The sequence below is a fragment of the Ixodes scapularis genome, unplaced genomic scaffold (genome assembly GCF_016920785.2).
Source record: "Ixodes scapularis isolate PalLabHiFi unplaced genomic scaffold, ASM1692078v2 ptg000247l_1___fragment_3__unscaffolded, whole genome shotgun sequence".
Classification (NCBI taxonomy): domain Eukaryota; kingdom Metazoa; phylum Arthropoda; class Arachnida; order Ixodida; family Ixodidae; genus Ixodes; species Ixodes scapularis.
In genome coordinates this window covers 1,136,728-1,158,802 of record NW_024609948.1, presented here as the reverse complement: position 1 = coordinate 1,158,802, position 22,075 = coordinate 1,136,728, and the positions used below count along the sequence as shown (strand labels likewise).

The following is a 22,075-nucleotide window of genomic DNA, read 5'->3' as shown; positions in this document are numbered from 1 at the left end:
TCAGCACGCGCTCACCTGGGCGCGCTGACCTTGGACGTTCCGTGTTAACGCTACGCTAACGGACACGCAGCGCCGCGTGAGCGGTCGTTGAAACTGACATGCAGTGGCCAATGGGAGCCTCGTCGACGCACGCCAGCCAATGGGATTGAAGCCGAAAATCCATCAGCTTTATTTCACTCTTTTGGGATTGGAGAATTTTGGTGCCGCTGGCTAGCTTTTCGCGTGGTTTCACAGCTGGGAGTTGGCTTCACTTGGAGAAAGGATTTAAGATGCCGTTTGGCGTGGTTTCAAAGCTGATGACGTCAGTTCACTCCATGAGACCCGGTTAATGCTTTCGTATTAAAAGAAAGTGAGACAACAAATGTCCTTGAGGCACATGTTGCTCCACGAAGTGCCTTTGCTGCACCTGCGCACGTTGCCGCACTCATGACACGGACTTTTTTTCTTTTTCTTTGTGCGTTGTTGCACACGTGCGATGATGCACAATTTTTTTCTTTTTTGTGTGTTTGTGGGTTTCCTTCAAGAACCAATGTTTAGGCCACCAGGTCATTATTTGCTGTGCTCTGCCTGTTTTTCTTTTTTTTTTTTTGTAATATTTGTTGTCAGGATTTCGAGATATCCAAGGTGGGTCTGAAACCTTTTTGAGATAAGCAATGAGTAAATGAATTGTGCCTATGTGAGTTCATTTTATGGCTAGGAAATCTTCCAACTTAACCAATATTTCGAGATAGCCGAGTTCGAGCTAACGAGGGATTACCGTACACGAATGCATAACGGTACGATGCTCGGTGCAATCGAACAGGCAGGGCTGGGGAGTGAACCTAGGATTCCTCCACGCACACCAAGGTGCGGCACGTTAACACACTCACTCGGCCACCATTCTCCCGCTGGTGCCATTCATTCTGGTATAGCCAAGAAATAAAGCATGGGCTAGGATGCATGCAGCATAGAAGATGCAAAGATAGCAAAAACTGATAGAGGAATGAGTGACTAGTTAACATGGCTATACATAGATACAAGAGGAGGAAGACCCACAAAAAGGACATGCACGAGGACAGTCCGTGTGTGTCCTCTTTACGTGTCTTCCTCCTCCTGCGTCTCGGGTTTAGTCACATAAAGATGGCAAGCAGCTGTGTCCGAGAAAGTCTCAAGTCTTTTCTCCTTTCTTGGTCAACTGTCATGTTATCACCTTATCCACCTTACTCATTTCGCATTTCCTGAAAACAAGAAAGTGCGATCTGAATGCTCAACGAACGGAGGAAGTTTGCCAGCTTGGTCGCATTTTGATGCAAGCCACAACTTCCTGACGATGACTGCTACAATCTTTGTCACCACGACGCCCAGTTTCAGCCTGGCTACCCACTGTGAATCTAAACACCAATTCATCGTCGCAGCAAGGAACTGTTAAAGTGGTGCTTCGACCTCAAGGTTATTCGCTACATGAGACCTAAGTTGTAAGTCGTTGGCCAATGGCACATCAACATTGTCACGCTGCCCTCTGCGACCCGTAGGCGATTCACGTCTTCCGACTCAACTGAACTAGGTATGCTCGGTAGGACTGTGAAAATCTGCTATTTACGAGACTCTGTATTTTGACCTAGTCTTGTTTAAGCTGTTAATTCAATTTTGTGTTGCATAAAGACGACGAGTCTTTCACAAGAGGGGAGTAATGCCACGTGCAAATAGCCGAGTCAGCAGCGTGATCGACTAACATGCCGCTTACCCCGCCAGCGAATGTCCTTCTTTCTTTTGTTTGCGTAACTGGAATGATGAGACGACTCTAAATTTTTTTTGTTCGAGCTCAGAAACTTCTAGATACCCACGCGCTTACAAAAGTACCTTCGCTTGGCTGCTTGAGGCAGTTGTCCTTTCGACACCATCAAAAGTCTTTGTTAATTTATGTTTCTCAGCACAAGTTCGGCGCATTACACACTGATTTTAAGTTTAATAAAGAAGTATGTTTTTATTCGTGACAATATTTAGATGAATTTTGATAATTCAATCTTCTGATATTTCAAACTAAAGTGTGTGGCTTCCAGGGCCCGTTTGCTCAAGCGCTAACCGCGGCTAAAGTTAACCGCAGTACCTAGGAGAGGGATTTTGAAATCACGTGACTGGCTCGGCAGGAATGCAGGGAAACATGGCGGTGCCCCGGTGAGTGAGCGCCGCTCGCTTTGAAACTAATATGTCGTTGTAGCTGCAATATTGGGCGCGTTAGTCAGCAATGAATGGTGCCAGAGGCTTTCGCTTTGCCTTACCTCATTTAAATCGCAAAGCATGAGCATATGACCTCGCCGCATTTTTTAGATAGTCTTTCGATTCTGGCCATTCTTAAGCCTAAATGAACGCGATAAATGTTAGCATGGCAATGTCTTTGGAAAGTGGATTGCCTTGACTCAATCGGCCGGGTATTAATAGCACACAAAGCAGACAGCGTCCCAATAGACCATATTAGACCTTTCTCTAAATTTCCCAAGCACCGAGGTGCATGCTACAAGTGTAGTTACACGCGTTGCACGTGCTGGCGTCTGAAGTAGTAACTGTTCTAAAGCAAAAAGTCTAAAACAAATTTTGTCTTGCACGTGCATTGGTCAAATATTTATTATGATTATTTACTTCGAATCTTTTATAAGAGGAAGGCCAGTGCGCGCGGACCGCAGAATTATACTTCCAGCGTTCTTCTCGATGCTTGGGTAATTTAGAAAAAGGTCTATAGGGATGCTGTTTGCTTTTGTGAGCAATCAATACCCGACCGATAGAGTCAAGACAATCCGCTTTCCAAAGATGTTGCTAAGCCGACAATTACCACATTCATTTAGGCTTAGGAATGGCCAGAGTCGAAAGACTATCTAAAAAATGCGGCAAGAGCCTTGCTCATGCTTTGTGATGAAGTGAGGTAAGGCAAAGCGAAAGCCTCCTGCACCATTCGTTGCTGACTAACGCGCCTGGTATTGCAGCTACAACGACATATTAGTTCCAAAGCGTGCGGCGGTCACTCACCGGGGCACCGCCACGCTTCCCCGCATCCCTACCGAGCCAGTCACGTGATTTGAAAATCCCTCTCCTAGGTACTGCGGCTAACTTCAGCCGCGGTTAGCGCTTCGAGCAAACGGGCCCTGGAGTTTGAAATAATGAGAGTCGACTGTAAAACACCATTTTTGCTACCCCAAGTAGCAATTTATTTTAGTGTAATTTCTGGAATCTTTTATTCAGACCGAACACTTTTTTTTCAATAAGCTATCGGCATAAAATTTAGACTATTTTTTATAGCCTAAACGTAGCAAGCGTTCAAAACAAATGCAACCTAGAGCATCAGATACACAGAAAACACAATATTAGCAAATGCTACTTTTATTGAACACATCTGGAGTTTCTGTTGGATACATACAGCGCTGTGAAGAAGTACACCATTCTTATATGAAAATAAGCTTCCCACCAGTGAAATTTCTCAAGTTGGACAGCCTTGTTGTAAGTCAGGCACGTTAAAGAGAACCCTGCCCAAGTTTTCATAGACACTCTTACAAAGTTGTTTCATCCATACAATAGCGACTTCAAGGTATATGTGTAGAAACTTCCCAAAGTGCAAACATTATGTGAAGAAACTGCATTTCAAAGTTGATGTCCTCGCAACCCCCCCTTATCGGTAGCTGCTCTACCGGCAACAATGAAAAGAACTATAGAAAGACCGCTGAGGTCACATAACGTAAGACATGGTGTTCAAGATTCGCCATGGACAGCATTGTTGGTAGTTGGACTTGTTTGTGCTCACTCTTTTACCCAGTCTGTCGATTGACAGCTATTTAGAGTGCATGATAGGACCTATTTGTGCTGTAGACATAAAAACATGTACATGTTGCCCCCCCCCCCCCCCTTTGAATCTGGCAGGCGAGACCACTCGAAAATGTTTGAGAGTAGCTGTCTAGAACTGACATGTTCTAACATTCTGATGACACAATTATTCATATTAAAAGGTATGCTTAACCGAAATTCGAAGCTTGCAAAACAACACTGGGGCGGTACGCGGGACGCTGCAAAACCCCCAAAACATCACATACAGCATTATTTCTAACGGATGGCCGTATTTTTGGAAACATGTGGGATTCAACAAGGCCGACGAGACATGTGATGTCGCAATTCTCATTCCCTCTCCTCTAGGCTTCATCCCCTTAAAGGCGGGCGCTCAAAATTTTCTTCAGCGTGGCAGAAATTCCCCCTCTTTTCTTTTTTTCCTCCTCCCCTTTCCTCCTCCATTTTCCTCCTCGCTTTTTTTTTTTTTTTTTGGCCTTCTCGCACGAGTGCTAATGGGCTTACCGGCCCCCCGACAAAATCTCTGTATCCCTTCAAGGTTCTCTGCTTCAATCCCAAACATCAGGGATTAGTTAGGCAGCCTGGACATGAGCTCGGAAGGGTTCGGGCTGGCTCGCTTTTCTCCTTTTTTTTTCTCTTTTTTTTTTTTCTACTCTTTGTCTGCAGCTCTAAAACACACTCAGATAGTCACACCAACTAGCCCAACAACAAGTTCTTTTACATTCAGATACTTCCGCGTGCGGCCACATACGCTACAACACCGTATACGGTGGTATATTTTTTCTCGAGTGAACGGAACTTGAACATCACAGCAGAAGGAAAAAAAGATGGGTATTTTTATCTGAACTTTGAGCTCTACCCAGAGAGTTGAATATTGGTCGTTCTAACAACGGCACACTGAAGAGTGATTGTATCACTATTGTGTTTTTGTTTTTCTGTTTTTTTACAAAGTAATAATCATGAGTAACTACAAATCAAAGATATTGCAGTCAGAGGGACACAGTCTGACCATTTCTGGGGCATAATATATAGGTTCGCACTACTGGTGTTTTCTAGAGTGACGGCCGCCTCGTTGAAGCTACTAAGAAGAGTAAAAACAAACTTCCATAAAAAGTGAAACGGTTTATGGTATATTTCCTACCTTTGAAAAAAATTTCTTCGTGGCCAAAGGTGCATTTAGTTTCTGTCAACAAATGTAACTGAAAACCCGACAGCCGACCAATATCTTGCGTATCAGCAAAGAGAACGGGAAACACGGAGATTGAACCGCAATATCACAATTTTCTTCACGTAAAATAGTGCAACTAGCAATAGTAGCATATTATGCCATTTATTAAAAGACAGGAGGTATTACGAAGTTTTCATTCTCTTCTGTTCCGATTTGTTCGCTGATTAAGAAATGGAATGCGCAGATAGCCTCTGCAGCCCTTGCATCATAATTGTTCGGGGCTCTGTCAGGGTGGGCGAAGGCCAGCGACCATCTCCAAAAAAAACCCAGGTGTTCGGAAAGTGTACTACCGCAAGTTTTGGGGCTGCTTGGCTAATTTAGGCGTCTGGCGTTGCCCGTCCTAGTTAGAAAAGAAGCGGAACAGCGGCCAGCTCAACGTTGTCACCAAGCGGGAAATCATGCCGAAATGCGTCCTTGAACACGTGCGAGATCTTTACCCGAACCCCAGACGGGATTCGCTACAATTCATCTAAAAAAAAAAACTATAAAAAGGGGTAGGTTTAAACGATTTTGCAATTTTTGAATATAGTCATGCGGACTAACTGTCCACAAGTACAGAAATAAATGCAGTACAAAATGCAGAGCTCTATTGTAGTCTTTAGTCCATACTTGTCTTTCGCGCTGTACGCGAATTAAAATAAATTCTGCAATATCTGTAGATTATGCCTGTTATGTTGTCTCTAAAAGAAAAGTAATCAAGCATGATCGGTATCGTGCCACCCAATGGGTGCAAATACAATTTTATGTGGAATTCAACGTCAAAACAGTACTTCCGCGGGAAATAATGCATCCGTCATTCTTCGTCTCCCTGAAGCTATGAACTACCAAATCTCGGCTACAGGACTTTTGGGTCCACAAAATATCACGCTCAGTAGAAAAGTCGCCTTTTGTACCAAGGTACTGGAAATTATTTATTTTTCAAACAGGTCGGGTTGTGATGCGTGTTTGAGTGTAGGACCATTGGCTGGGCACTGGTTTGCGCCAAGAGTGCAGTGCTTTTTTTCATGCTGCCTGCGACGAGTGTTGAAATTTGAATATAGTAGAAATAAAATCAACTGACGCTCCTAGAATTATTTTAAACTTGCGCTTTCTTCAGGAATTAAGACTTTGATCGTACCTTTTATTCATTGTCGTCTTCGAACAACTTGCCGAGGAGGCCGCGCTGTCCGCGTACGCGGCTTGACAGATAAGTTCGAGAATGCTTTTCACGAATCTTTAAAAACCAAGCATAAAAATGAAAGACGCTTGCAAATCTCTGTAACGCGAAATTAGAGCGCAGCCACTTTACGCCAATGAAACGAACTTTATGTTTTGGGCAGACGTCTTGCGAGAGTTGCAGTATTTTTAATTATGCCTCATAAATTAAATGTTTAGGACTAAGTACCAAACTTTTTTAAATGTATTAAGAACCGAAATGCTAATTGGAAAGTCCTAGAGCTCCTTGAGAAACACCCCAATTAGCTGTTTGCAACGTGATACGACTGCCGTGGCTTCCTTCTGACCTGTAACAAAGCTTATGAAACATGACAAAATACCTTGTGATAAAGCGCCCGCCCCATCATAAACTCAATTTCGAATGTCCAGAAATTTGTTTTTAGAGGCCGGGAAAAAAAAGAGAGATGCATGCAAGGCACGTGCTTCACGCTTTATTTATATCAGAAAAGAACTGCCCTCTGTTTTATATACAGCGTTGATTTTCTTTCTTTTTTTTTCACCTACAAGATATTAGAAAAAAACATGCAAATTAACGTTTTGTGGATGTGAGCTACACGGCCAGGTGAAGATTGGGTTCAAGAAAGAACGCAACAAAAACCGACTGGTTACCTAACATTTGTTAATTAACTTTTTGAATATAAAAGAAAACGGGATAGTTGATTCATAAAGTTGTTGGGCATTATCGAAAGCCACCAAATTGTCCAGTGAAAATTAGCGCCATTGCGATTTGTGTAGGTGAGCTATACGGCCAGGCGAGGATTAGGTTCAATAAAGAACGCAACTAAAACCGATCGATTGCCTAAAATTCGCTAATTAACCTTTTAGTTAGAAAAAAAAAACGACATCGTGTATTTAGAAAGTTGTTGGCCGTAATCGCGAGCCACCAAACCGTCCATCCTTAAAAAGATGTAAAGCGCGTACACTGTTATACGGCGTCTTGATAGGGCGTCGTCCTAATTTGGGCGCGAAAATATAGTTCTGATTTTATGTGGGCTCCATCTCCGCGTGGCACAGCCTAACGCCATGAAGCCAAAACGGCAAATCATGCGCATCGCTGAGACAACGCCACTGTAGAAGGGGCGAGGAGTGCGGCGGCCGAAAAGATTGCGGTAACACGATTCGCGTCCAAATTAGGCTCTTTAGGACGCCGTGAACCATTTCACGTGCACTACATCTCTTTAAAAATGAATGATTTGGTGTTTTTGATGACTACAGATAAGGCACAAACCGAAATTGCGTAACTCGAACGTCTTTTGTAGAAAAATGTCTAGTCGTTAAAAAAAAAAGATCGCCCTGAATAAGCAGGATTGTAAGGCAGTTCTTTACGTCCGGCGACATCATTACGGCATGGAAGGAGACATTGACCACAGATCATACGCTGTGTATGCTCTGTGCATGGTCACTGTTTTTTTTTTTGTTTTGTTTTTTTCGTACGAGAATGAGCAAACATTTGATACCAAATAAAATAGATTTAGCATTCACCAAATTCCACTTGTTTTACTTGATTCAAATCGATATTTGATTTTATTACACTTATCTTGTACCCGCACACGCCTCCTGTATTCCCTAATGAGTTACAAGTGATAATTACATTGTTTTTTTTGTCGTGCGAGGTTATCACAATTTATTATTAACAATCGAAGCTGTGCGATTACGCGGAGGCGGCGCATTTGAAGATATTCAAAATTGTTCTGAATACACAAACAGCCTCAAACGTCTTGCTGTTTGGGTCCTTTCCTACACGTATGACCAATAATAAAGCAAAAACCTTATAGAGGAGACTATCTCTATCAACTCAACGCGCAAACACAATGTGAAGCGTGTCTGCGTACGTTGGAAAAGAGATACCGGAGAGCAAACCATAGCGTCGAATGTCCATGTATCAAAATGTCCGTGCACCGAAATATCCGCGCACCGAAAAGTCCCACACCAAAAAGTCTTTGCAGCAAAAAGTCCGTACACTGAAACGTCCGTGCACCGAAACGTCCGCACCGAAATGCCCTACAGCAAAACGCTCCACGCCGAAAACTGCTAGACCCACTACGGATGGGGTCCTCCGTCACCTCTGGCGGTTTACGAACCATAATGATTCAGAACCACTGGTCTATGGAGTGCCATCCCTGATATACAGAAAACGCCGCTCGTACTTCCCGTTGTCACCATGAATCCGACAACGAAATATGCCAGATCAGATATTTATATTAAAATTGATACTTTAATGACTACTTCTTTGAGCAGAACGAGGTATTTGTGCTCTCACAACAGCAAAGAATCGTCTTCCAAACCAATGCTAAAAAAGAGCCAATGCAACTCGTTGGGAAGAGCAAGTGCCAAGCTCGCTCAAAACAGTTACTCGGTTGGTTCAGCTCCTTGTCGCAGGTGTGCCGGCTGGCTTCTGGATAATCTTTTCAAATCCTCGAAGCTTTCATTTCCTCCACCCCAAACTTGTAAAAAAACAAAAAAAAAAAAACAAGCAGTTAGCAAAAAAAGAAAAAAAAAAACGGAAAACGGCGAGGAGGAAACGAGAGGCTATTTCGTCCTTTCACAGTGGCGAGAAGGAAAGTGAGGGTCGGGTTCCTTCTCTCTGCTTGCGGGCCGGCCTTTAAGCAGGTGAACCGAAGCGGGAATGAAAGAAGCGAGGCCGCTTCCCCTCATTCTAAAGTGTACCAGAAGTATGATGTCACATTTCTTGTTTGATTGTGCCCTTTCCTTTCCAAGAATACGGCCATCCGTTTGCGATATTAATGTATGAGTGATGTTTCGGAGTTTGTAGAGCTCCCATTCAAAGCTTCCGCGACCTTATTTTATGAAATCCAAATTTTGGTCCAGCATCCTTTTAAACAAGCTTTTTCAAATATTAGCATAATGAACATACAATTGGACAACTTGCTAACTCACAACAGCATCCTCCCGATGATGCCGTACAAAGGTTCTGTCACACGCACCAACCGAGGGGATTGCTGCAAGTCCATCCACCCTCAACTTTTAGTCACCTTTGAGCCTGAAGAACTGCTGTATGAGGCCCGTCCAGCCACTGAGCACACAAAGAGAAACACGGGAAATAACACTCAGTGACGAGCAAAGTCTCTGGGCGGGAAGCCCTCCATGACAAATGAGCACTGTTGGGTTACGGCAACGGCGTAATACACAGGTTCTGCTTCTTCGATGCCTTCACCGCTGCGGTGGGTGGTCGTAGCTAGTCGTAGCAGATAGTGTCACGTTTGTTGCTCGTACCAAAACACCAAAGCCGTGTAGTATTCTTGTTGCCGAAGTTCATAAGCCTACGTTCCCGGTTTACACACACTACACAAAGCCAGCCACGAGCAAAGCTAGCTAACCCCGTTTCTGCTTCGGCGACAAGCCGCCAGGGCGGTGACACCGCCGCTGAAACTTCTGCCTCGGCTCTTCAAACCAGGGCCCCTCAGTGCACAAGCATGACACTTGCTAGGCTGCTCTGCCTGTACCAAGTGACACGCGCCCGCATGTTCCCTCTCATAATTCTTCTGACTGTACGTGCCCCGTATTGTACACGGCCATACTGTGCACATGGCGAAAGTTCCCTTTTGAAAGTGCTCCACGGTCGGCTTACAATGCTGCGAACACATAGCACATGACCACTATAGGTGACAACACTTGGGACACTTGCCATCCGTCGTTGTGGCGCAAAGTCGCTTTCTCAGTCGTCCTCACAAGGGGCAAGGAAAGGCAGGCACTGCATAAAAAATCAATACATATTATAACACTGGCTGTGGCAAACTAGTTTCAAAGATGATACAGTCATGTCTTCTTAATATGGACACCTCCGTACTATAAAAAGATTTTTTTCTATAATGTAAGGTGTTTATATGAGAAAATTAAATTTAAAACAAAAATTGGATAACAAGCATAACCAAACAAACAGTTTATTCAGCTAAAAGATAATGAGATGCGAAGTTTGCTCTATCGCTTTAGAGCCGTTTAACATGTAGCACTACTGTCGTTTACAAGAACAGATACCCAGGCTGTAAAGTGATGATCGGCTGAATAGCAAAAGATGTTGCACTGTATGCACAAGCCGGATGTAATTGACACTTAGCTGCCGGCAGTTAGGATCCTATAATCTTATGATTGCAGACGGGAATTACATCTGGTGCCTACGGCTGGAATAATGTCTCGCTTCGTAATAGAAAAAGCACAAAAAAAACACAGGATGGAGAAACCGGGTGTCACAAATTCAGGCTTCTCTTCATTTTTTTAAATACTTTTATGATCTTTTTTTTGGACCACTTTAAGTTTTGGTACGGTCAAAAAGGGGGAGTGTGGTGCCACTTTTAATCTCAGTTCGTCCCGTCGTAGTTCCTTTCTAAGTCCCCAACGAATTTGCTCGTTTGCGGAATGGGTTTTTGTTAACGGGCGACGTAGATCATCCCAGGTCACAGTTTGTGGCTTTGACCTCGCGGATGGAGGGGTGCGTATGCTGGCTCGCGTATGGTGCCGATTTGACATGCAGGGGCGCCGCCGGGATACAAAGATGTTTACGCTGGCTAGCACGCTTTTTGAAGGCGGCGGCTTTGCTCAGTCTGCCGCCTGTCGTGTTCTATATATCGGCGATAATTGATGTTTTTGGACTCGTACGGGGGAATGGATGGGCACATATGTTTGGTTGTCTGAAAAATGTAATAGGTTTTGCCATTTGGGTCGTTGCTGTGTAGCTTTGTTTTTCTTGAAAGTTGACTGACCCGAAAGGCGGGGAAACGGGAGGTTGGTCGGTAGACGAGCCTATAAAAGGGGGTTCGGGAACAAAGAAGGTAGTCCAACCCCAGAGCTGGCCGGGTCGCTACTCAACGCGGTTACTCCCTGCAGATGAGTCATGGAACGTGTAATTTTTGGCTTCTGCCCTGCCTGTCGGACAAGTGTTTGAGTTTGTTGTGCTGAAGCGTGTGTGGCTGTGTGGTGCGCGGTGTCGACCTCATCAAGCCTCTAATTGGACCGCTGGACTTCGAGACGCCGTTCTTCGGCCGACAACTCCAGACTACGGACTGCTCTGGACTCGGCACCTACCAGAAAGCTAAGCCTGGTTTTCTAGGACTTGTCTACTGCATTCTCTGGCTCTGAAGTACGAATTGTTGAATGCTGGGAAGATTTTTACACAGTGCTACTTTCTGTCGCGACTGTTTTGGGGGATTATCCCATGTGTGTAGCGGTAACGTTCGAGCTCCATCTCGGTTTGCTCTCGTTGTTAGTGTCGGGTTTTCGTCACTGTTTTGTTGGCTCATTCCGGTTTTATGAGCGTCGAGTCTTTTTAGTATTAGTTTCTGGCTCGCAGGGCTCCATAGCTTTGAGCTGGAGTGTGGTTTGTGTTGAGTGCTCTATTGCCGTGTACAGCTTAGTTTTTCACTTTATTAAATCTAATCTTTTGTTTGCTTATCCTCCCTGTGTCATCATCTTTCTCTACTGATTGTACACCAGGCGTGGACCTAGCGCTAGTCAATGGTCGAACTTAGCTCTCTTGTTCTTTTCCCGTAATTTCTCGTTTATTCTCAGAGTGGATCATTGAATTATTTTTATTAATTTGAACCCCACTCCGTGACACCGAAACATATGGGAAAGCACCACAACGTATTAACATTAAATGTTCTTGAATTATACCTCACCCATGCTTGCTACGTGATGAAGCCCAAAGGTTAGTTCAATGCCAATCAATATTAAATGTCTTTAGATGGGCACCTGCTGCCCGATCATGGCCTTTATTGCAAAGCACTGTTCACACATTTGCGAGTCCTGCAGTGCCTTGTGGAATGGTGGGCGATACTTGCCGTTCCGCAAGGCACTGCAAGACAGATCAGGCTCAACTTTTGAATGTCGACATGCTTACGGAATGCTGCAGCAAACCAATCATTCGCCGAGGGAAAAAGAAAGGAAGCTGCATGCCTCCGTGTGCTCATTGCCAGTGTTTTCTGCTCTGCTACGTACCCTGCTTGTGTGCTGTGATTTGCAAGCCAGCGCGGGATATATTTCCTTGATTTGTTTGTCTGTTCAGCTGTGCGAGGTTGTGATTGAAACAACCAAGAATTATAGACCGCCATTCTTTTCATCAAGCTAAGGCTTCGCTCATCCGAACCGGGGACGATGACTGCTGTTGTTTACACGATTTTCGACAGCTATGTGGAGTGGCTTTGTGTTTAAAATTGCAATCCTAAGTGCAAAAAGAAGTTACCGCAGACTATATTGTTAAAGGTTGATTTCAACTGGCAGGCTCTGGCTACAACCACCTTAATATTCATTCAACATTGTTTGCATTTCTACTTACCCGTGATCGCTTCATTTGCCAAACACGTTAGTGGCCGGTCACCTTACCAATGAAACTAATGTGCTGGTGTCTCCGGCGAAGAATTCCCTCAGGGCTACATGCAATGCACAACCCAGTTTGTAGCCCGTTGTGACTGAAAGCTTTCACACTGGGGAAACGTTGTTGTCACAAACGCAGTCAAAGAATGCGATAGGATTGAGGGAACAGGGGGATTGTCTAAGTTGACCGACTGCATGAGCATATGTTTCTATCGCCACCGTGTTTCCTCCACGCAGGCGACGGAGAAAACGATATAGAGACTCCTCGCGCTTGCCAATGCCAAGTTTCTCTAAAACGTCGAAATACGAGACACCCAGCAGCGAAGTGTCGATATTGCCGGAGAGAGCGGCGGGACAACGATCAGCGCAGGATCGCGGCTTCGCCACTCTTATGCGACGGTGTCTTCGGTTTCCGCTCTCTGCAGCTTCCACCGGGACGCTAGCCGTGCCTAATTGTGCTAGCTTTAAGCACCACAGTTCATAGGGTTCCCAGCGCCCGAGCGAAAGCTCGCGCAAAAGAACCGGCGAGCAGTCGAGTCGTTTCCAATCGACGGGGTGGCTAAACGCCGGTTGTGTGAATCGGGCTTAACGCCTGAGCCGGCTTGCTCAAAGCAAATCTAACGTTCTTGAATGACATGTAATAAAAATCTGAGACGTGCTACATTCTATACAAACTTGATAAAAAAAATCAAACACTCACCTTCGGCTGCTACGTCCGCCGTACCGCTTCAAGGCAGAAGCAACATGGCGCTCGACGTCTTGTCTTGGGGTATGGTTGGGGTGTTGGGCTCGTTGGGCTCACGTGGTTGGGCTGGGGTGTTTTCAGTGTTGCTTACACGCCTAGTCATGTAAACCGAAACCGAAACACCAATTTTTACGACCCCAAGTAATTTTTTGACGATTTATCACTAGCAGAGCGTGTAAAAATATGCTAACGAGTGAAAATGGGGTGTAAACAGGCGAAATATTACATTTTCGCTAACAGTGTACTTGTAAAAAACGCCTTTATCAAGGGGCTTTAGCAGGGACCCTGGGTTCAGTCGCCCATCTGCATACTACCGTCATGCGATCGTGTATCACATATACGCGTAATGCACGTTAAAGACCCCGAGCTAGCAGTTGCACTGCACTTTTTATAACCTTCATCGGGTAACAATGTCGTCCTACGAAATTGCTGCTCTCTAAAAAAACTAACGACTAATTTTGAATGCGCCGTTACATCGCATTTTTATTGTGTGTTCGCGTTCTTTTTTATTTTTAATTTTCTGTCTACATCTTTGATTATGTGGCTCTTACTTATAATGAAACAGACTATAGTTGTCAGACTTCTGGGAAAATAATATATAACTAAGAAAATGGCACGTGAATGTAAAAGTAAAAAAAAAAAAAAAGAAAGAAAACACGCATAGGCGCACTTAATAAAATAATTGAAATAAGAGAATTGATTATAATTGTGTTTTCAAAGGTTTGAGCGCCCCAAACGCTATAAAAGCGAGCTGGGTGCTTTGGATGGCGCGCTTGTTCCAGTGGGGATCGTTGAGCGCACCAAACGCTATAAAAGCGAGCTCGGTGCTTTGGATGGTGCGCTTGTTCACTGGAAGTGTAGTTGAGGACAGTATGCTCGCACTTGTATGTTCCGCTTCGCTCGCAGGATAAAACCAAATATCTTATTGGTAATGTATTTAGTGAGACAAAGCTTACCTTCTGTATATGTGCAATGCCCTCAGTGTTCGCGTGATTACACGCTTGTTTATCATTATTGTTTTCGTTTCAAACAGCGATTCAGTTCGTGCTCTTTTATGATGAATGATTAGAGACCAAGGTAACCCAAGAGCATTCTTTTTCGGGAATTCTAGAAAAAAAAATTATGCAACTTGCCACGTGTGCCACAATCAATAGAAAATATTCTAAGCTTCACATATCACCGCTTGCCTGACTAAACATTGTTGTTTGTCAAGAACAATTGCGATCGTATGAAATCACGTGGGAAAAACTCGTTCTTAGCACGCGACCGTTGGCATGCAGTGAATATATAATCGGCGCCGAGATGATTGGTGGCCGTCAGCAGGTGGAGTTTTTCTACCAATCCAGAGTTAGAATGTTTTCTTCTTTCTGTTGTAAGCAATCAGGAGACAACTTACACCAAATCTGAGGGTAATAAATTACTGTGAGCATTCAAACACAATGGCCTGAGCAGTATATGTGTACAAGCTTTAGCTTTTGATGCACCCTTAACTTTCGACACACTCAACGCTAGTGTAAAACGTAGGGCTGTTTCATTTTAAATCAGCGTATCATGTGCGTGCTCACACTATATTTTATGCAACGTCAAAGCCTACCCGTTTTCATCGTTTTCATTTTTGCACACCACTACTTGCGCGCATGAATCACCAAATTAAGACTGGCAAAGGATGTCACAAAAACAATTTGCAGAGTTGTTTTTTTACCGCAAAAATGAACTACGCATTGCCTAACGCTCATTCTCCGCCCAAAGGTAGCGTTAGGTCACAACCAGATGCCAAAGTTTCATCCCGAACGGACACCTTATTCAAAAGTTATAAGTGATTTTCTGAAAATTCCAATGGGAAAAATGGAGCCCATTTTTGCCGGTTTTTCGTTTCTGGTGCCCATAGAGCCCCATGTGTATTCGAAAACTCCGTCGGCCGCTATTTTCCCATTGAACTTTTCAGAAAATCGCTGATAATTTTTGAAGAAGGTATCGTATTGGGCTGAAACTTTGACATCTGGTTGTTCCTCTAGCGCTACCTATGGCCGGAGAATGAGCGTTCGGCGATGCCTAGTTTATTCTTGCGGTAAAAAGAAATCCTGTATTTTTTTCTTTTCTGACACCCTGCAAGTTGCTTAACTATGTGCAAAAGCTATCAACAGACCCAGAATCGTTGCATGGTCAGTCATTGCATTTATCACCGTATTCGTATTAAAATTAATAATTATTATTTATTGCTGTGAGTTTATTTTTAACCTCGGAATTTTTTTATTATGACCCCCGCACCGGTCCTACTTTGGGTTTACCAAACTCAACATCTAAACCTGAGTGTCATTTTTTGTGTTTTCCAGTCTCGAGGTTTGCGTCAAAATAAACACCCAGCTACCTAAATGAGACACCTGACCGCCCAAAAGATAGTCTTTTCTTTTAGGTAGTTAATTCCTCAAGCTAGAATTTTGGAAACCAGACTATGGCGTCATCATGTTTTGCTGGAAATCCACAAAGGTCCAAACACATGCACGATAAAAGGGCCGGCCCGTCATATTGCCGCCCGCAGAGCTGAGAAAGCAACGCTCGGTCACGGACTTCTAGAAGATTCGCGTTTATTCTTCCACCAGACGGAACTTTCGCCCTGTTTTCTTGTCCTCGAAAGTGCCAGTTCATCCTCGCGCCGAACGCGCGACGCTCAAACCTTCTTTGCCGAACTTTTGAGATGGTGACGTGACGCACTCTAGATAAGCAGCTGCCAGTGACCTTGTCGAGTCAGTGTCGCTCTCGGTCTTTGTTACGCTACTGAATCGCCGCCTGCTTTTCTGCTGCCTCGACGCTCTTTGTTTACTTTCTTTTTTGTTTGGAACAAGTTCGCTGATTAAACCTTTCTTTTTCAGTTCACTGTTCATCCTCTCGTCATCTTCATTCGTATCAGTATAAATCTGATCACATTGTAATATGTGTCATTGGCCTCTGAAATCTCCGATAACGGCGCACAGGCAAGTTTATATTTTTCAACGCGTCGGTAGTTTTGTTGTGCATGTGTCTCGCCATTTGGTTCAGGACGATTTTCGCGTTTTGTTCTGCCTACATTTGCTGGAGACGTGAGTTCGGAGCGTGGCAACTGACCCCCTTGCACGAGAACTGGCGCAGCCGTGCGCGTTCCGAAGAAAGCTCGTGCAGAGAAAACCAAGCAAGGGACCATGATTCTGGATATAGAAGAATATCCAACTGTATCGAAGCGCCACCACACACGATTTCTCGCATACTCCGCAGTGCAAAGAAAGTGAGGCTATGAAACCCCCTTGCCATCAGTGAATAAGAAAATACCTAGTTTTCTCTCGATTTCTGCCACCATTCACTTAATCTTTGCTTGGTAATCTCTACAGTCTTGAAATCCACTCTCCCTTCGCTGTCTCTAAAACCCAATGACTTTATTAAATCTATGTTGTCTTCGGTAGGCATAGGGTGAAGCCCTTTACAGTAGAGTATCAAGTGCTCAGCCGTCTCATCCTCCTCTCCACAAGCAGTGCACACTGTATCAATTTCCTGGTACTTCAATCTGTATGTTCTGGTTCGCAGAACACCCGTTCTTGCCTCAAACAGCAATGAGCTTCCCCTAGAATTGTCATAAATGCTTTCTTTGGCAATAACTTTTTTGTTTAATCTAGCTTTCCAGAGCCGTCTTTGTCTGCATTCCCTCTAGCCACCGATCTCTTTCTGTGGCCTTAACTTTCTTCTTAACTGAGACTTGCTCTTCCGTATCTTCGCTATAGCCCAAAAACTTTCCTCTTAATTTCCTAGTGCACTGTCTCCACTTTGTGTCTACACTCCTCATGTATAAATAGCTGAAAACCTTTCGTGCCCATTGCTCCCCGTCCATTTGCCTCAACCTATCCTCAAATTCTACCTTGCTCACCGCTTCCCTGCTCTCAAATGATGCCCATCCCATGTCTCCTTGTACTCCCTGGTTTGGCGTTTTGCAATGTGCCCCCAAAGCCAGTCTACCTACTCCGCGCTGTTTTATTTCTAGTCTCGCATGCACTTCGGATTTCATGCATAGCACTGCGTTTCCAAAAGTCAAGCCAGGCACCACCCCTTTCCAAATCTCTCTCACCACCTCATACCTGTTGTAATTCCAAAGTGCTCTATTTTTCATTACGGCTGCATTTCTGTTACCCTTACCTATTATATACTTTTCATGGTCTCTGAGATATTCTGCACCATCACATATCTATAGATACTTGTATTTACTAGCTCTCTCAACTGTAATATTCTGTATCTTCAGCCTCTCAACTTCATCCTCGTTAAAAATCATGACTGCCGATTTTTCGCTACTGAATTCTAAACCTAATTCCTCTCCTTCCCTACCACAGATGCTCATTAATTCCTGCAACTCTGTCCTGTTGTTAGCCATTAGTACAACATCATCCGCATACATCAATCCCGGTAAGGATTGCTGAATTTTTTGGCCTAGCTTACTGTAAGAAAGGTTGAACCCAAGCCCACTCTTCTCTAGTCTATCCTCCAATCCTCTCAGATACAACATAAACAGCAAAGGCGATAACGGGCACCCCTGCCTAAGGCCTCGTCTTATCTCTATTTTCCCTGTCGCCTTTCCTTCCCATGTTATAATCACCTTGTTATCTTTGTAAATGTTCCTTAATAGTGCTGTTAGTCCTTCATCTAGGTTTAAGTTCTCCATTATGTCCCACAGGTTTCTTTGGTTCACATTGTCATAGGCACCCTTGATATCCAGAAATGCCAGCCAGAGCTGTCTGTTTTCTTTTTGCGCTATTTCTAAACACTGTGTTAGAGAAAATAAATTGTCCTCCAACCTTCTTTGTTTTCGAAACCCGTTCTGTAACTCGCCCAGTATGCCCTCGCAATCTACCCATTCCTCCAGTCTGTTCTTTATAATCTGCATTACCAACCTGTAAATAACCGGTGTCACGGTTATAGGACGATAATTCCTAATATCAGACTTATCTCCCTTTCCCTTATATATCATACTCATCCTACTAAGCCTCCATTCATCTGGAAAATTTCCTTTTGTTATCATGGTACTCACTACCTCCCTTAGTTTTGCCTTAGATTTAGGGCCCAAACTCTTCACCAGCTTGATAGGGATACCATCTGTGCCTGTCGACGTGCCACTAGGGACTCTTCGTTCCGCCTTTTCCCATTCTCTTTGTCCAAAATCCGCGATGTCACAAACTGGACTGCTACTTCCTTCGGTTCTCCTATCTTCCACATGTACCCGTTCCCAAAATTTCTCCTCCATCACTGCTCCTATATATATTGTATCGCATCATCTCCCTCTAATTGATCTCCCTGATCCGAGAGTATGAACCTCTGTCTAGCTTGCGTTGTTTCACCGAGTGAGTTCAAGTGCTCCCAAAACTTCTTGGCAGCGTTTCTATCTTTTTTACTTACATTACTCATCCATTCCTCACCCTTTCTCTGAATTTTCGCATTGATCAAACTGGATGCCTCTCGGCGACATGTTATAAAATTGTCCCATTTTCTTTTTACTTCCGTTTCGGACTCCCCACTACGCTTGGAATACCTGTGTTCTCTAGAGGCTTCCTGACGTTTTTGTATCGCTTGCTTCACTTCTTTGTCCCACCAACTTTTTGGTCTATGTCCTTGCTTCCCCTTTCGTTTACTCTTAACTTTGTCTAGTTCTAGAGCAAAAAGCCTAGTTAGGCTCTCATAGGTCCAATCTGTATGCCGTTGCCCTGAAACTGCTGCCTCTATTCTTTCAACAACTATTTCCAACTCTTTGTCGCTGCAGGAAGTTTGCTTTGAATTATGTTGTCTAGTTTCAGCATTCACTTCTCTGGCAAAATTCAGCTTAATACGTTTGTGATCACTACCAAGACTTTTGGAACCTTCTTCATCTATTTTCATTACTTGTAACTTACCATATATTTTGTGTGACATGAGTACGTAATCTATAGTTGAATGCAGATTGCCAGTTTCCCAAGTTATGTGCCTGTCACACTTCTGACAGGTATTACATAAAACTAAGTCATGTTTTTCCACCAGCTCTAGTAATATGCTTCCAGTTGAGTCCGTATACCCATCCAGACCCTCAATATGGGCATTCATGTCTCCCATAATAATTATTTCGGAGCCTTCCCCTAGTTCACTAATGTCTCTTGATATGCAATCAATCATTTTTCTGTTTTCCTCTTTAGCACCTGTCCCTGTCCATAAGTAAACCACTCCAAGGACTGTTGATTCCCCAGCGACTTTTCCTTTCAGCCACAAATGTTCGGCGCACTCCTTTCTGATCCTTTGAAAGTTCATATTCTTCTTAATAAATGCTCCAATTCCACCTCCCTTCCTCGTTCCCTCCATTCTGTTGCATTCTTCCCACACATAGTCAGGGTTGCAAGGTGGCTGCTCCATGTCTCTGAGATGTGTTTCCACAAACCCATACACCATTAAATCCTCCTTTCTTAGTTGCTCCTCTACCTCTTCCCATTTTAACCTATTTCTACCACCCTGCATGTTAATATATCCAATGTCTGATTATGCTGTTTTTTTATACCTGTTCTTACGTTTTCTCCTCTTTTTAACCCTGGGTGCCTCTCCTGACTTCGTTGGGTTTTCAATTACTTCAGTGCCCCCAGGGCCCTCGGTCCCCCCAAAAAAGCAGTCACCGTGCGGCCCATCCTATCCCCCACCCTGTAACCCGTGGCCTCACTGTAGTGAATGCCATCTGCAAAAGGGCGGGAGCCAGCCTCGTACACTTCTCTGTTTACTTCCATTACGTCGTACCGAAGCTGTCGACTCATTCCCTTAATTACTCCGTTGGCTTCGACAACCCTCCTCTCCGTTAACCCGGACTGCCCCCGAACTTCTGGAATGGTGCACACAACCACATGCACATTCTCAGACACGTCCCTCAGCTTACGTATTCCCACGTTTAGCTGCTTTCCGAGGTTCTGGCTCCTACCCTTCAGCACATCATTAAGCCCCGCATGAACTATTACTGGGTTCCTTCCCTCCCGGTTATCCCACACCCCCTCACGTGCTGCGGTCATAGCATCCACCATACACTTCCCTGGCTGGACCTCTACGGTTACCCTCTGGTCTCCCTTCACCCTGTTATGTACACCCCTCCTAACCCGTGCTACGTTAGAGCTCCCCACTACCAGTACCCTCGATCCCCCTGGTGCCTGCGCGCCTTTGTCCTGCGACTTATCTCCTGTCACCTGACTGCCCGACGCCTGCTGCTCGAAGGCGCCATTGAGCTGAGGTTCAATCAGCTCTCCAGCGTCGTCGAGCCCGCCTGCCAACAGGCCGGACTCCCGACCACCAGGGACCCCAGCCTGCAGACTGGTGGTTCGTCCCGCTAGAACTGACACTTCCTCCTTTCTTCCCTCGCTACTCTCACTTGCTCGAATTACCCCTTCCAGGCGCTCTACCCTACTGTCACACTCCCTCTTACGCTCCTCTAAACCCGCCTTCCATACTTCCCCCAGCTCTTCCCCCTGCTTCTCGAGGCCGACCCGCTGCTCCCTCTCATGATTAAGCTGCCTAGTCAGCTCCTCTACCTGGGCCTCGAGACCCACCCGCTTCTCTCCTTCTGCCTTAAGCTGGGCCTCAATCTCCCGATCTCTACCCTCCCATTCCCCAGTTACCTGCTGAAGCTTCACACAAAGCCGACACTCGAAACTCACCCCCGCCGCCTCCTCCAGGCTCCCGAAACCCGTCTCCTCCAGGTAACACCACCTCCCACACCCCTCGCACTGCACCAACTCGTCCCCACCCTTGTCATGCCGACCCAAATCTAGACCCATGTCTAGACCGGGAACAAACCGTCCCTTCCCGCCAAAAATTCAAACAGAGCCTACTTTGCGAAACTAACGTTAACTGCTGCTGTTCAAACCTAATACTGCTACCGCATAGTCACTTCCAATCAACTCTCAAAAAAAGAGAGAGAAAAGAAGAAAAACTGGCACTTAGCTTCGGATGCTCGAGGAGAACCAGGAAACACGTCCGCTCACCGCAACTCAGTACGAGTGGCGGTGAGATCGCCTGGATGGATGGATGGATCTGGCTAAACCCTGTGAATCGGGCGGTGGGTTGCGCCACCTAGCCAACATTATAAATCTAATTATATGTTTTGAATTCCAAGATTAAATCTCACCCCTGCCTCGATTTTAGCCACCAGTCTGATAACCTCCGCTTGGTTATTTCTACCCGTGTAAACTCTATTTTTCCTTCACTGTCTTTAAAACCCAATGCTTTGATTAAATCCGCCCGGTCACTGTTAACTGTTGGGTGAAGCCCTTTACAGAAAAGTATTAAGTGTTCAGCCGTTTCCTCCTGCTCCCCACACACACTACATAAAGTGTCCATCTCCTGGTACTTAACCCGGTACGTCTTAGTCCGCAATACTCCTGTCCTGGCCTCAAACAACAAAGAGCTTCCCCTAGAATTATCGTAGATATTTTCTTTGCAAATTTCCTGTTTGAACATTCTGTACGTCTCTAGTGCTGGTTTTGTCTGCATACCCGTTTCCCACAGACCCTTCTCTGTTTCTTTTATCCTTTTCTTAACCCGTAATTCCTGGTTGGCGCCCCCACTGCCGCCCAAATATTTGCTTGATAATTTTCTAGTTCGCTTTCTCCATTTGGTATCTACATTCCTCATGTACAAATAACTGAAAACTTTCCTAGCCCACTGCTCTTCCTCCATTTCCCTCAAACGCTCCTCAAATTCTATCTTGCTGCTAGCTTCCCTGCCCTCGAATGACGTCCATC

The 22,075-nt window shown here is 44.8% G+C and overlaps 1 protein-coding gene across 1 annotated transcript in view; it reads right to left on the bottom strand.

Annotated features, from left to right (window-relative positions):
• Positions 1–9,930, bottom strand: part of LOC121833992 (laminin subunit alpha-like) — a gene marked incomplete at its 5' end in the record, with an annotated part of 84,567 nt that extends 74,637 nt beyond the window's left edge. Inside the window, one exon of the mRNA XM_042287725.1 lies at positions 9,897–9,930. Coding sequence (XP_042143659.1) covers positions 9,897–9,930 — 34 coding nt within the window. The remainder of the gene's footprint in view (positions 1–9,896) is intronic.
• Positions 9,931–22,075: the final 12,145 nt, after the last annotated feature.